This window comes from Punctularia strigosozonata (genome assembly GCF_000264995.1).
Source record: "Punctularia strigosozonata HHB-11173 SS5 unplaced genomic scaffold PUNSTscaffold_7, whole genome shotgun sequence".
Taxonomy (NCBI): domain Eukaryota; kingdom Fungi; phylum Basidiomycota; class Agaricomycetes; order Corticiales; family Punctulariaceae; genus Punctularia; species Punctularia strigosozonata.
In genome coordinates, this window is record NW_006767439.1 from 912,248 (window position 1) to 925,057 (window position 12,810).

A 12,810-nucleotide genomic window follows, 5' to 3' on the forward strand; every position below is an offset into this window, starting at 1 on the left:
CGGAAGGCAGCCATGGCAGGCGTTTCTGCAGAGAAGTCGACGACCGAGCTGAGGTATCTGTGCGACTGCCTCCATGTTGCTGCCGACAAGACTAGGAGTTCGGTAGGAAGTCTTGCGCGGAGTATAGTGGGCCATGCATGGCTTAGAAGCGCTGCCATGCAGGCCCTATAGTAATAAGTCGGCCGTTGTCGCCGTAGTGGTCAAGACGCTACCGCGCCGCGGCCTTCGCGTCTTTACCACTCACTTCATCCTGTAACCCAACGTCTACTCCACTCCTTTTACAAACCCACCAACCATCATGTCGACTGACCCTTATCATGCTGTACAACAAGAAATACAGTCTTCACTTCAAACAGCAGAGACGCTGCGCTCGTCCTACAGACGCATACGCAGCACCGCGCGAGAGGATAGCGAGGAACTTGGCTGGGCGCGCAATGAGGTATGCTGTCATGAACGCTAGCAATAACTGTACGACCGACTCTGACTTGTTTCGTAGTTGAAAGCAACGATATCTGCGTTGGAGGCCGACCTTGAAGACCTCGAGGAGAGTGTGAAGTGAGCATGCACCCGCTAGCTTCGCTGATGTGGGTAGCGCCAATTGACGTACGTTTAGGATAGTAGAAGAGACTGGAGCGCGTATGTTTGGGCTCGAGGAGACCGAAGTCATCGAACGCCGGAAGTATGTATCGAGAGTGCAGCGGGAGATTGAGGTGCGTGCTCCTGTTGTCTACGGTCCCATTCGCCCTTGCTCACATATGCCGGGAAGGGCAGAATATGAGAGCAGAAGTCGAATCCGAGTTCAACTCGTCTTCCTCATCCGCGGTGAAAAGCGGTGCTAGGTCAAGAACTCCCCCTCCAGCGTACTCAGCGGGGACTCAACACACCGGTACGCAGGTGCCATGCGTACGACATATCGCAGCGTCCTAAAAGTACGCCTCAGATACCCCACAAGAAGAAGAGGATGATCAAGCCGCATGGTCGCGCGAAGAGCAGCAGATGATGATTCGCCAGCAGGACGAGACCATGACCACCATCTCCGGCACGCTCCATACTCTCGCGCAACAAGCAGGTCTGATCGGGCAAGAGGTTCACGAGCATAACGAGTAAGTTGCAGCCAAGAGTTTGAAGATACCATTCAACGTCGCTGGTAGGTTGCTCGATGACCTTGAACAGGGTGTCGACCGGGCAGATACCAAGCTTAGCGATGCTATGCGCCGAATGCGCAAGTTTATCCGTGATACCGAAGGTAAGCAGCTTCACTGAACCTTGCCCATGTCGTCGAAGCTGACACGCTCCGCCGTACAGAAACGAAATCGGGGTGGTGTATAGCAATCCTAATCGTCATCCTTTGCGCTTTATTACTAGCGGTCATTCTCGTATGATATTCTCCTCTTTCCCTTTAACAACATTATCCATGGACTTCATTGGTCAATCGTTGGGACACTAGATATATTTGCTAATGTCAAGTAATCGCCGCGCACTGCATCTCTTATCGGATACGGATACAAACAGCTATTAGAACATCGATTCGCGTTTATCAGGATTAATGAGATCATAATAGAATCGAAATGTTGACTTTAGATAGTCCACATCCTGGTATATGCTTCTGCACTCTCTCATCTCTCATCTACTCACGACTCGTTCAACTCGCGATCGTCTGGCGGGGCGGTGGAGATCTCGACGTGTCCCTTCGAATCCATATGCGCACCCTCCGTCGTCGCTTCGATTCCGCGCTTCTTCGACGCCGCCGCCTCGTAGTCTCCGAGACCCAGATCATCCTTCGGTATCCAGATCACCGGCGGCTCGGCGGCGGTCGCGGGGTGGTTGAAATCCGTCGGGCCGACGTCCTCGTCCTCCTCGCCTTCTCCGCCTTGCTCGGCCGCGGCGAACTCTTCGCGCACGGATGAAGACGTGCCTTGGCTGTCCATCGTGTGCCCGGTCGACGCGGACGCGACGGAGCCGCCGCTCTTGCGGCGCTTGAGGCCCGGCGTCGAGGGCTCGTTCGACGTGGGCGGGCTCGGCGGGTAGACCATCTCGGCTTCGTTCGGCTGTTCGGCTGGGAACGCTTTCGCCTTGCCCGGGTTGCCCTCGACGTCCTGGGCGGATGACCCGGCGCGCTCGGGTTCCACGAGGTCGAGCATTCGCGAAAGCGGCCGGGAGCGGCGCCGGCGCCGGGGCGCGTCTTCTGCGTCGGGATCAGGGCTGCTGGTGGTTTTGGCCTCGTGCGCCTGGGAATCTTGACGAAGGCCGTGCGTCTTGTCGGCGAGCGTAAGGGGCAGGTCGTGGATCAGAGGTCCATACGAGTTGTTGATCATCATATGGAATATGAACTGCACGTAGTCGCATGAGCGAGGCGTCCGAACGTGAAATTCACAAGAGACCACCAACCGTCAACCCGATCAAAACGATCATCAATGCACCCTGCGGGATCGAGCTTGCCTTATTCTTCTCGTTACGCGCGAGGAAGAACAGCGCTGCCAAGCAGACGTGCTGCAGATACATGCCTACGAACATGTGCTGGATAGCCTTGGGGAAGAACAGGCCGCCCGTATCGCTGCTCTTCGGGGTGCGGTTCACCCACAAGAACAAGTACTTGTACAAGAAATAGAAAAGCGCAAAGGATGCCCACGCGAGGCCGTTGATGATAGGCGAGATGACCATGTAGGCGGTGGCGATGACCATGAGCAGGGTGACACCGGGGAAGGTGGTCCCGAGGTTAGTGGTGCGCGCGCCGTACTTGATCTTGAACACGGAGCGAGGCGTCGAGCCGAGGAGGAAGAGCTTGACGTAGTAAAGCACGAGGGTCACGACTTGCAAGAATCCACCGGCCGTTCCCGAGAGACCTTGGAGGATAGTGTAGGTCAGGAAGAAGGTAGACGCCTGAGGGAGCTTCTGAGCGAGCAGCGTCGGGATAGACTCGGGGCTCTTGATCAGGTCCGGCAAGGCGGCAATGAGACCGGACGAGAGCGTTACAATCAAGAAAGAGTGCTGCATTTTCGTGGTCAGCACCTCGATAAGTACGATAGGGGCGTGCAGCAGCTTACGATGACCTGGAATCCGAAATAGCGGTTCATGAGGCTCAGCTCGAGTCCGCTCCGTGTAGGGATCCCCTCAAAACGTGCAAGCAGCCTCAGCACGATGGGCAAGAGCATCATCAGCACTGCTAGCAACACGGAGGGCAGGATACCCTGAATGATACCGATCACAGTGGGTCCGAGATCGTCGAGCCAAGCCAACCACGAATACGTCGTCGCGAGGGAATGGATGTTAGACAGCGCGCCGACGAACGCGACGGGGAACGCCCACAAGATCACGAGCCCGACCGTGCAGCCGAAGGAGATGAGCCAGCGGAGGCGCTGCTCGTACGGGTTCAGCCCGAGGTTAGACCAGATCACGTCCGCGGGCGCGACTTCAGTGTATTTGTTCGCCATCCGGTACGGCTCGTGGTGCGCAAGGCTCTGCGCGGCGAGGTGGGCCGCGATCTGCTTGTTGAAGAGGACGAAGGCGGAGTTGAGCGGCGGGTAGGTGTCGTTCGTCGAGTCGTCGGCGGACTGCACGTCTGCGCGGTAGTCGCGCCGGGCACGCTTGAGGCCCATGCTCGTCCGCGCGAGTTCCTGCCGCGCCCAGTCGATGCTGTCCACCTTCTCGCCCATGAAGGGGAGGCTGAAGGGAAGCCACTCGAAACCCTTCGCTTTGAGCCGGTGAGTGGGCCGGTCTGCGCGCGGGACGAGCTTCTCGGCCAGATCGACGTTCGTGTGGGTGTGGTGCGCTTTGGTGAGCGGGTGCGCGTCTTCTGATACGCGGCCGGGCGCGGTCCCTTTCTTCTTGGCGGCCTCCTTCGCCTCCTTCGCCTGCCGCTTCACGGCGGTCTTGATCAGCGACGTCTCGGCGCTTTCCAGCACCTTACAAGCGGCCACTTGATCGTCGTACAGCTGCGGCATGTCCTTGAGGTCGCGGTTGAGCCACACCTTCTGCACTCCACCTGGGAGAACGGAGTACAGCTGGGAGAGTGCTGATTCGGTGAGGTACTTCTTCGGGATACCGGTGATCAGGACGGTGTTGGCTTGCGCGGATGAGGAGTGGGAGGGCTCAATGAGGTGATGCTGACGGGACGACACGAAGTGTCGCATCTCATATCGGATGTTCCACCACATCCAGACTGGTGTTAGGAGTTGTTAGACGTTGTCCATCACCGTTGCGTGGACGAGGAACATACATGTAAATGCCCAAGCCATGATAAGGTGGGCCCAGTATCGCACTTGCTTCTCAGGGCTGACGTTGCCGAAGATGAAAATATCCAGTCCATCGTGGCCGGAGACGTTGGTGTTTACACTCGTCACGGGGAGTAGCACGATCCAGCTCAGCAGCCATATCGGAAGCCACATGCGGATCAGCATCCGGAGGAAGCGGACGAACATGTAGGCGTCCATGCCGTTCACGCCCTTGATGCGCGTGTAGTCCGCCCCCCACAGCCTGATGGGCCATTTAAGCCAGTTCGCCTTCCAATTGTTGAGGTTGCCGCGCCAGTCGGCGAGCGAGGCGATGGGGGCTGAGGGCGTGAGCGGGTCGACGCGTTTGGAGGAGACGGGTGAGTAAGCCCGGGGCTCGTAGATGAGGTGAAAGTAGGGCCGGAAGAGGGTGAAAGCGGCGAGTTCGCCGCCGAAGACGATGGAATTGAAAATAATGGAGGTCACGAAGGAGGAGGTGGACTTGGTGGTGGCGCCTGAGAGGTCCGACCTGGGGGTAAGGAAGGTTCATCAGTTCGTTATTGAGGGAGACCAGGGATGAATGAGGTATGTCGGTAAGCTGTACAGCAGAAACTCACATTTTGGAGGGGGGTATCTGTCAAGCTAGGAAAGGAAGAACGAAGTGAAGATGTCGTCGGATAGGGCCTGTCGGGTATCAAGTGCTGGTGATCTTCGCGACGGTGTTCGTATACGAGATATCTTGCTGTGATCACAGGCGAACGTCCCCTCAGAGAAAAAAAATCCTGCAGCAGCGCTAAACGTCGCGATTGGCTGTGCTGTTGGGCCTGTACTGAGTGTTGACGGAGAACAGCTATTTTCCGTTGTTATCACCCGGCCCCCAAGATGCCCGGAGGACCTTCACTCGGCCGTCGTTAGCAAGCCAGTAAGGCGAGGGTGTGGATAGTATGCCCGCTTGGCGTCGTGAAAAGAGCCAGGTCGCGTCGTGAGGGTGGTCGGGAACAGGGGAGCGAACTGACGAAGGCCAGGCGACCGAGCCAAGGCACCGATAGACAACATTAACGCGTGGGAATCCTCTCGGGATCTTCCGCCACCGACGTCACGGTGCCATCCCCGCGACGACCGCGACGCCCGCTTTGGCGGCGATGGGCGCTCCGACGTCTTTCCCTGCGCGCCCGACGCGATGCCGTTCAAACGAGACAAGCCCGAGTCTGACTCGGAAACCGACCCAGAGTCAGACTATGAGGAGCGAAGCCCGCCGAAGCGGTTGAAACACAACCCCCAGCCGCTTGGTCGCGTGAAGGTCTACATCGTCCAGGCCAAGCTGGATGCGAACGAGACCGCCGAGCTATTCGGGCTTGCGGAGGAGCACTGCGCGGAGCTGTGTAGTAGGGTGGAGGAGGCAGACGTTGTGGTGACCAACGTGCACATGCGACGCAGGCTCGAGCGCCATATCGACTGGGGACTCGCTGTACGCCTTCTACTCTCTTTCCGTCGGAATCGCGACGTAAGTCTGAATCCACATTTGCAGCACGAAAAGGCGATAGTCACTCCACAATGGCTGCGCGACTCTGTCACCAACGGGCGCGTCATGGACTGCGGCGAGTACGCGGCGCTCGAGTGCCTGCACGCCGAGACGGACGCCAACTGCCCCAACTGTAATCCACCGGATTCCTCGAGCGCGATCAAGCTCGAGAAAGATGTGGAGGTGGACACGCCGTGCGCGAACGAGGATTGCAAATGCCGCAAAACTCAGTCTCCGCCTCCAAACGAAGGGTCGACGGGGTTGAAACGAGAAGAGACCGAGGGAGCGCTGCCTTCGCCACCGATGAGCCCTACGACCAAGCAAGACGCAATCGCAACTCGCACGCGGAGTCATACCAAGCTTCCTTCATCGAGTACAGCCGGCCAAACGACGCTGGAATCCTACCTATCGAGCCCCAGACCCAAGTCTGGCTCCAAAGGAAAGGGTAGAGAAGCGCTCACCCACACTCCCTGCACTAAAACCTCGTCCTTGGCCAGATCCACATTCATCCCACCGCATCTACTCCCGCCGTCTCCTCCTGACACCACCGATTACTCCAAGCTCGATCACAACGCGCGATACGCCGTCCTACGCGCTTCTCCGCTCGTATGCATCAACCAATCACTGGTCGATGCGTTCGCCCTCATCAAGAAGAGCCGCGAACTCGAGGGCGAGGAGCGCAGCGCGTTGAGCTACGCAAGGGCTATCGCCGTGCTAAAAGGTAACGCCTATATGCGCCTCCCTCCTTTTCCTCCGCCTTCAGTGATGGATATTATGCAGCATACCCATACAAAATCAAGACCAAGTCGCAAGTCGCCAAGCTACCCTTCGTTGGGTCCAAGATATTGGGTATGATCGATGAGTTCCTGAAGACCGGGTCGATCTCTGAATCCGGTAGATCGTCTCGAGCGCGTCATCTGAGCGTGGAATTGATCACTAGTCCATACAGAAAAGATCAAGGCCGATGAGCGCTTCCAGTCACTGTCTGCCTTCTCGTCCGTATACGGTATCGGACCCAACACCGCGCGCGGCCTGTATGCGCGCGGGTTGCGTACCTTGGAGCATCTCGAGCGATACTACGAGGTGTGGGAGGACCCTCAGGTCGCCGCTACGTCCCAACGAGACGCAAAAACAGACGACGACGTGAAGGATGTGAAGCCGGTGGTGATCGAGGAGGCGGATGTCAGAGGCGAGGGCGGGACGACTTTGATCCGGGCCGCGCTAGGGTATCGCGAGGATTTGGCGATCAAGTGCGTGCTTGCTGCGCCTCCGAAGCGGATACATGGCTCAATGATGGATCAGGATACCGAGAGACGAGGTGGAAGAGATCGGTCGGCTGATGGCGGCCGAGTTGGAGGAGGTCGAGAAGGGGTGCGTGTCGATAATCGTTGGCGGGTAAGCAAGTATAAATACGTATGCGCACATCGATGCTGATGGATATAGTGGCAGATACCGGCGAGGCAAGCCGGAGAGCAATGACGTCGACATCGTATTCACCCATCCGGACAAGGAAAAGGAAAAGGGCCTTTGCAAGAAGCTCGTCAAGAGGCTGATTGAACGCGGTCAGTGGCGATCTTACTGATCTGGTCAGGGGGTGCTTGTCGCTCATGCAACTTTTTGCACTTAGGTCTCGTCACGCATGTTATTCGTGAGTCTCGCACCCATTGTCATCCAACGAGGCGCTCGCTCACGTTCTCTCTCCTGCTCAGACCAATCCTCATTCCGGGAACACAACGCCCTCCGCACGCACCACTGGGACTCCCTGGAGAAGGCACTCACCGTCTTCGTTCACCCTCCGGGCTCCTCCTACGCGCGCGCGCATGTCGATAAGCACGGACACAGGCTGCGACGCCGGATAGACCTCATCTTCGCGCAACCGGAGATATACTGGACCGCAGTGGTGGGGTGGACGGGTTCGACGGTCTTCGAGCGCGACCTCAGGTTGTGGGCGAAGAACGAAAAGCGAGTTACTTGTGGCATTTTCGATGCGACCAGATCTCTAACACGGTTTGTTCTTATTGTCAATGCGCAGGGGGTATAAGTTCGATAGCTCGGGAATGTAAGCCTTGCCTTCATTGTGTGCCGTATCCAGTGAGCGCTGATGCATATTTTCACAGCACTAGAAGGAGGGATTCGAAGATGATGTACGCTCAGACGGAGAAGGAGGTGTTCGATATCATGGGTCTTCCGTGGATTGACCCCACCCTTAGGAACGCCGACGCGTGAAGGCGGATTTGAGTTGTTAATGTAGCGCTAGGACACTGACGAGGAATTTCCTGTACATCGTTGAAAATATTTTGTATCCGTAGCCTTGTATCAGCTAGCTCGTTTGCCTCACCCAGATATCGTCAGTGCATCGGTCCTGAATCACACTACGCCCATGTCACGATCATTGACATGGCGGGTACTTCACGATAGTACGTTGCATTTGACGACCATCAATACAAAGAATGCTATTTAGTCTCAGTGACAGATACAGGCGTCGAAGCAATTCTACATTACGTCTCTCCGCGGTCGTACACGCGCAGCGTGGCCGCGTCCCTCATTTCGGTCGCATGGGCCTGTTCTTAGGGTCTCCAGCCACGGTCGGCCGAGTTGTCTTGCCTCGTGGAGAGCGCCCACGGCGTGGTTTGACTCTGCAGTCGATATCATGAGCTCGTTCGAACCTTTACATATAACCGAAGAAGATTCCTTACGAAATTTCCATATCACAGCTTGCAAGTCTTTGCCCGTCCCCAGCCTCGTGCACCTTAGTGAACCGTCCAATTTGGTGCCAAAACACATTTTCCTCGATGTCTCCCTCTTGATCCCGCAGCTCCCAGTCGTCCCATATGCTCGTCTCGCCATCCAGCCCCTTCAAAGCGCGGACAAGCTCGTGGCTCGGCCTGTCCAAGCGGCACCCGTCAAATAGGATCTGCCACACCGGTGTCCAGAAACGCTGCCACCAGGCTACATCTGCACGATAACTGCGTACGTGTTCGTAGAAGACGAACTGACCGCCAGGCTTGAGGAGCAGTGTCACGAGGTTGCGAAGGGAAGCATCCGGAGGCGAGCTGGGTGGCACGGAACACAAGGCCATGATCGAGACCATCACATCCACTGGTGGTTCGCCGGAGAGGGAGAGCGCGGAGAGAATAAGTGGTGCTTGCTCGGCACCGTATGACAGGATGACCAAGGATCCGTCCTCCTCGCTCCAGCCGTGCTCATTCGCGCGTTTGCGAATTTCAGGGTGCATGAGCGCATTAGGTTCCAATGCGACATACTTGGTCACACGAGCATGGTCCAGATATCTTGCGGTATGACCGTGCCCTCAGGAAAATTCGTGAGCGGGAATGAAATCATCGAAACAGAATATTCCGAAACTTACCCGCTCCTATATCGAGCACAACTCCTTGGGCATTCTCCGTGATTAGTGAGCGCTTCAGCTCATAATTGCCTTCGTCCATTCCCTCGCCCATGAGGCGCCATACGTTGTGCATAAATATCTGCGAGACCGATCGCGGGTAGAGGGCCAATAATGGCTTCGCCAGGATAGCGCAGATCGTGGGTAGCAGTGCAGTTTGTACTGCCTGCCACATATCTATTAGAATCCCGAGCGCATTTGCAAGCTTCATGTTGTACGCCTAGAAGGTGCAATATACGATGCAAGCTGGTACGTAAATACTCGAGGAAAGATGATACGGGGTGAATGATGGGGAGGTTGCGGAAGAAGATACAGATGTCGCTAGCAACAAACACCACGCGCCTTTATAGCCCCGCCGCTGAAGCTCACATCACATGTTCTGTTTGTTTCAACAGTTACAAAGCTTCCTCTTGATATCCCTCAAGCTACCCAACATATCCTCATTTGCATTTTGCGCCTTTGTCTGTGCTGTGCGGGGTGGGCGATGAGGTGAATTCTGTCACGGCGGACACTCTTTATTCTCTTACTGTCTGCCTCACCTGCAGCGCTACTTTCTTTGGGGCACCGCACCCGGATTAATGTGCCGCTTGCTACCTGTGATGCATACAGTTAGCACGCATGTGTGACGCAGTGATACCACGTCTCTCGCGGTGGGTGTTGAGCTCGTTGATCAACTTGAACCGCCGCTAAACTGCGTAACCGTAGCGCGGTCACATGTCCCGCACGCTCATCGTAAAAGATATCTCTAGTGGTGACCAGTTGATCCGACACAACCGAAGACAGCATGTACAATTTAGTTGCAGAGTCGAGCGGCGGGTAACTACTGCTGCAAACCAGTGTCCGACACGAATAGAACACAGCCCGAAGGCACTGCGCTTGATGGGCCTCTCTTCCGACGCACGTAGGGGCACATCGATCATATCTCCAGCATTTATATGCGACCGTCTGGACCCAGTGTATATTTGAACTACTTTGAAGATGTAGGTCTCATACGGTATCTCGTTTTCTTGTTTGCTACTGTTGATGAATAGAAACATCATGAGTGCAGCTTCTTCGGCAACTACCGGCGGTGAAACTGACTCATCACTTTGGGTGACGCCGCCATGCCAGTATTAGATCCGTCACAGAGAAAGCAAGATCAGTCACCGAATTGGAGGCCCGGAAGTTCACAAGTTTAAGAGTCGACCATAGGACTTTTGCATTCCTTCTTACAGTTTGCGGGATGTTACCGGCGTAGACCTGATTTCAATACGACAGGGTATAGGTAGGTGCAGTAGCCAATTCCGTCGAATCCATGTTCGGAATGTGAGTAAGATTCTAAAGGGGCAGGTCAACGGAAGCACGCCTTGCAGTCCTCGCGCTCACGACGACGGGTGATTTCTCCTGCGATAATTGACGTGATCGAGGATTCGTTGGGCTATCGTCGTGACTGCATGCGGTATCCGTAACATCTGATGGGTCCTAGACCATCTTCCAAGGTTTAGATGGTGTCGGCAGGGATATTGATGCCCCCCCCAACGGCATGCGAGCTAGGAGAGCAAACGAGGAAGGGATCAACGATGGATGCTGTATTTGACACACGCGGTGTGGATTTCACCGCATCCGATTTCCGTGAACTTAGGCGCCAGCGTCAAACGAGTAACGCTCATTTTCTGCAAGCATTCATGAACTGAGGCCTGCAAGAGGTCTATGACGAATGGTTTGCCGTTCCTTCAGACAACATTCCTGTGCTCGAGACTCCCGTGCAATATGCCACCATCGTAGTGCGGCAAAAAGAATATATGGTTATGATTTCCTTGCTACAAGGGAAGTCAGAGCCAAGAATCCAAGACAGAATGAATGCCTCACGAATCCGAGAGGTGGAAACCCGTCGGGATGGTTATTGAACGGTCCGGGTCTTTCATGAGGTCGCCGCAGTCCTCCAGCAGGAGGAATTTGGTAGTGTCATCAGCAAGGTCGGCAGCGGATCCAAAGAAAACTCTGCAGCACCGAGTGGATTCCAGACTGCTGCAGGGACTACGAGCAGTCGTTGTATAACCATATCCCAGCCAATCGACCATGAACTACGAACGACCAAAGCTGTCAATGAGGCGCATGCTTATCGTCGAGCAAGAAAGATTTGGTGACAATCGGCTTGACGTCAACCTCATCATTGCGATGCTGGGTGCGGCCTGACGACGATTCAGCGCAGATTATTGAAGAGCATAGGATATGTCGAGAATAGACAACGGTGAATATATGTAACAGAAGGGCAGCAAGAATGGCCGCAGAGAGACTGATAACATATAGTGGGTCGAGGAAAATATGCGCATATTGAACCAATATGAATTCGGTACACACCGCGCCGCTTCGCACCAAGATGTGACCAATATGTCGGCGATCGAAGAACCGACGGAGAAGGCAGTCGAGCAACGATGCCGATGGAATATCCATACAAGAGTAGTCTTAGTCTTCCGTTGATCCTTCTGCATCTTCATCCGAGCTAGGGACGAGATTACGAATCTTGTCGATCAGATCATCGCGATTAAAGTAACTTTGCCAAGAGCGCGCCGGATGGTGGGGAGCCTACAGCATAAATACATGAGATCGTAGTGTCACGGAGCACAAACAAGGCCGCGCCCGCTGCGTGAATGAGAGAAGTAGCGCACCTTGTCGCCGATTTTATCTGCTAGCTCTCCCTTCGACGCGTCGGGGTCCTTGTGTAATTCGTACGTAAGGAATTTGATGACGTATTGCCTATCCTGGTCAGTGAACTTGTTGGCCTGTCGCTTCCCGCGATCAGCGGGTATGATCGTTTCCATATTGGGCGGCGTAGGCGACCGCGACGGAACAGGTATATTCCAATCCTCCGGTGGCGCGTCGAGTTGAGACACGAGACTGTTGAACGTCGCTCTCCGTGCAGGGGGAGCAGATCCTGAGGGAGCCGCAGGGGGTTTAGACAACGTGGGCGTCGATGCTTCACGTTTTATTCTTATCTTGTTTTTCGGTGACGCGGGACGCTTGCGCTTCGAGCGCACGGCAGGAGAAGCGTCGGACTCTGATTCCGATTCTGACGATTCCGAGCTGACGGAGGGAGAAGGCACGACAACCTTGGGTCGCTTTACAGTCGCGGACTTCCCACCGGCAGCCGCAGGAGCCCTAGACCTGGATTCGGTTTTCACCTTCAGATCAACAGGAGTGGTCGCCTTAGTGTTCGGGTGCGTTCCATTCAGACCTTTCTTCCCAGTTCCGTGTAGTTGAGCATCTATGCGATCTTGGAACTCCAGATAGTAGTCCTTCCACGCATCCGCAGGAAATCCATTCACCTGTGCGTACGCAGGCTCAGTGGGTATGTGTGCCGAATTACACAACTCGACTCACCCCGTGTAGAGATTCTATGGCCACGCGAGCAGTTCGTGGGAGGTCCGTTCTGGCACGAAGAGCCTCGACAAGTGCATAGTCCACAGCAGGCGAAGTTTTCGCTAGTGCAGCTAGCTGCTGCCAAGTCCTGCCAGGCGCCGCACTAGGATATTGCTGCATCGCTGCAGCTGCCATGGCATGCTGCATTTGATGCCACATGTATTCAGGTGGCGCATAGTTGGGCATTCCGTTCATCATCGTAAACTCATCCGCTTGGTGCGCCCATCGAGGCGGACCATGGGCTTCTTCGGAGGGACGACGAGTATGTTGTGATTGTT

The 12,810-nt window shown here is 55.5% G+C and overlaps 4 protein-coding genes across 4 annotated transcripts; 1 reads left to right on the forward strand and 3 right to left on the reverse strand.

The window, feature by feature from the left end:
- Nucleotides 1–295: 295 nt before the first annotated feature.
- On the reverse strand, nt 296–6,266 carry PUNSTDRAFT_52841 (DUF221-domain-containing protein). Its single transcript, XM_007384317.1, has 12 exons — nt 5,737–6,266; nt 4,826–5,676; nt 4,217–4,737; nt 3,045–4,159; nt 2,389–2,988; nt 1,306–2,330; nt 1,152–1,246; nt 941–1,103; nt 772–886; nt 614–710; nt 497–555; nt 296–439 (listed from the first exon to the last, which is right to left on the reverse strand). Coding segments are annotated over exons 2-6 (2,937 nt in total). The 5' UTR covers nt 4,828–5,676; nt 5,737–6,266; the 3' UTR covers nt 296–439; nt 497–555; nt 614–710; nt 772–886; nt 941–1,103; nt 1,152–1,246; nt 1,306–1,631.
- PUNSTDRAFT_120791 (Nucleotidyltransferase) lies at nt 6,226–8,064 on the forward strand. Its single transcript, XM_007384318.1, has 8 exons — nt 6,226–6,451; nt 6,511–6,624; nt 6,680–6,980; nt 7,033–7,125; nt 7,180–7,292; nt 7,358–7,378; nt 7,440–7,737; nt 7,848–8,064. Exons 2-8 carry the CDS (start codon nt 6,582–6,584, stop codon nt 7,954–7,956), a joined length of 978 nt encoding a protein of 325 aa, XP_007384380.1. The 5' UTR covers nt 6,226–6,451; nt 6,511–6,581; the 3' UTR covers nt 7,957–8,064.
- A 358-nt stretch (nt 8,065–8,422) lies between these two features.
- Nucleotides 8,423–9,344, reverse strand: PUNSTDRAFT_134811 (uncharacterized protein; the record flags this gene model as incomplete). Its single annotated transcript, XM_007384319.1, has 2 exons — nt 8,423–9,039; nt 9,098–9,344. 2 exons carry the CDS (start codon nt 9,342–9,344, stop codon nt 8,423–8,425), a joined length of 864 nt encoding a protein of 287 aa, XP_007384381.1.
- A 2,234-nt stretch (nt 9,345–11,578) lies between these two features.
- On the reverse strand, nt 11,579–12,652 carry PUNSTDRAFT_44933 (uncharacterized protein; the record flags this gene model as incomplete). The annotated part of the gene is made up of 3 exons (XM_007384320.1): nt 11,579–11,698; nt 11,782–12,438; nt 12,494–12,652. 3 exons carry the CDS (start codon nt 12,650–12,652, stop codon nt 11,579–11,581), a joined length of 936 nt encoding a protein of 311 aa, XP_007384382.1.
- Between the last annotated feature and the right edge of the window lie 158 nt (nt 12,653–12,810).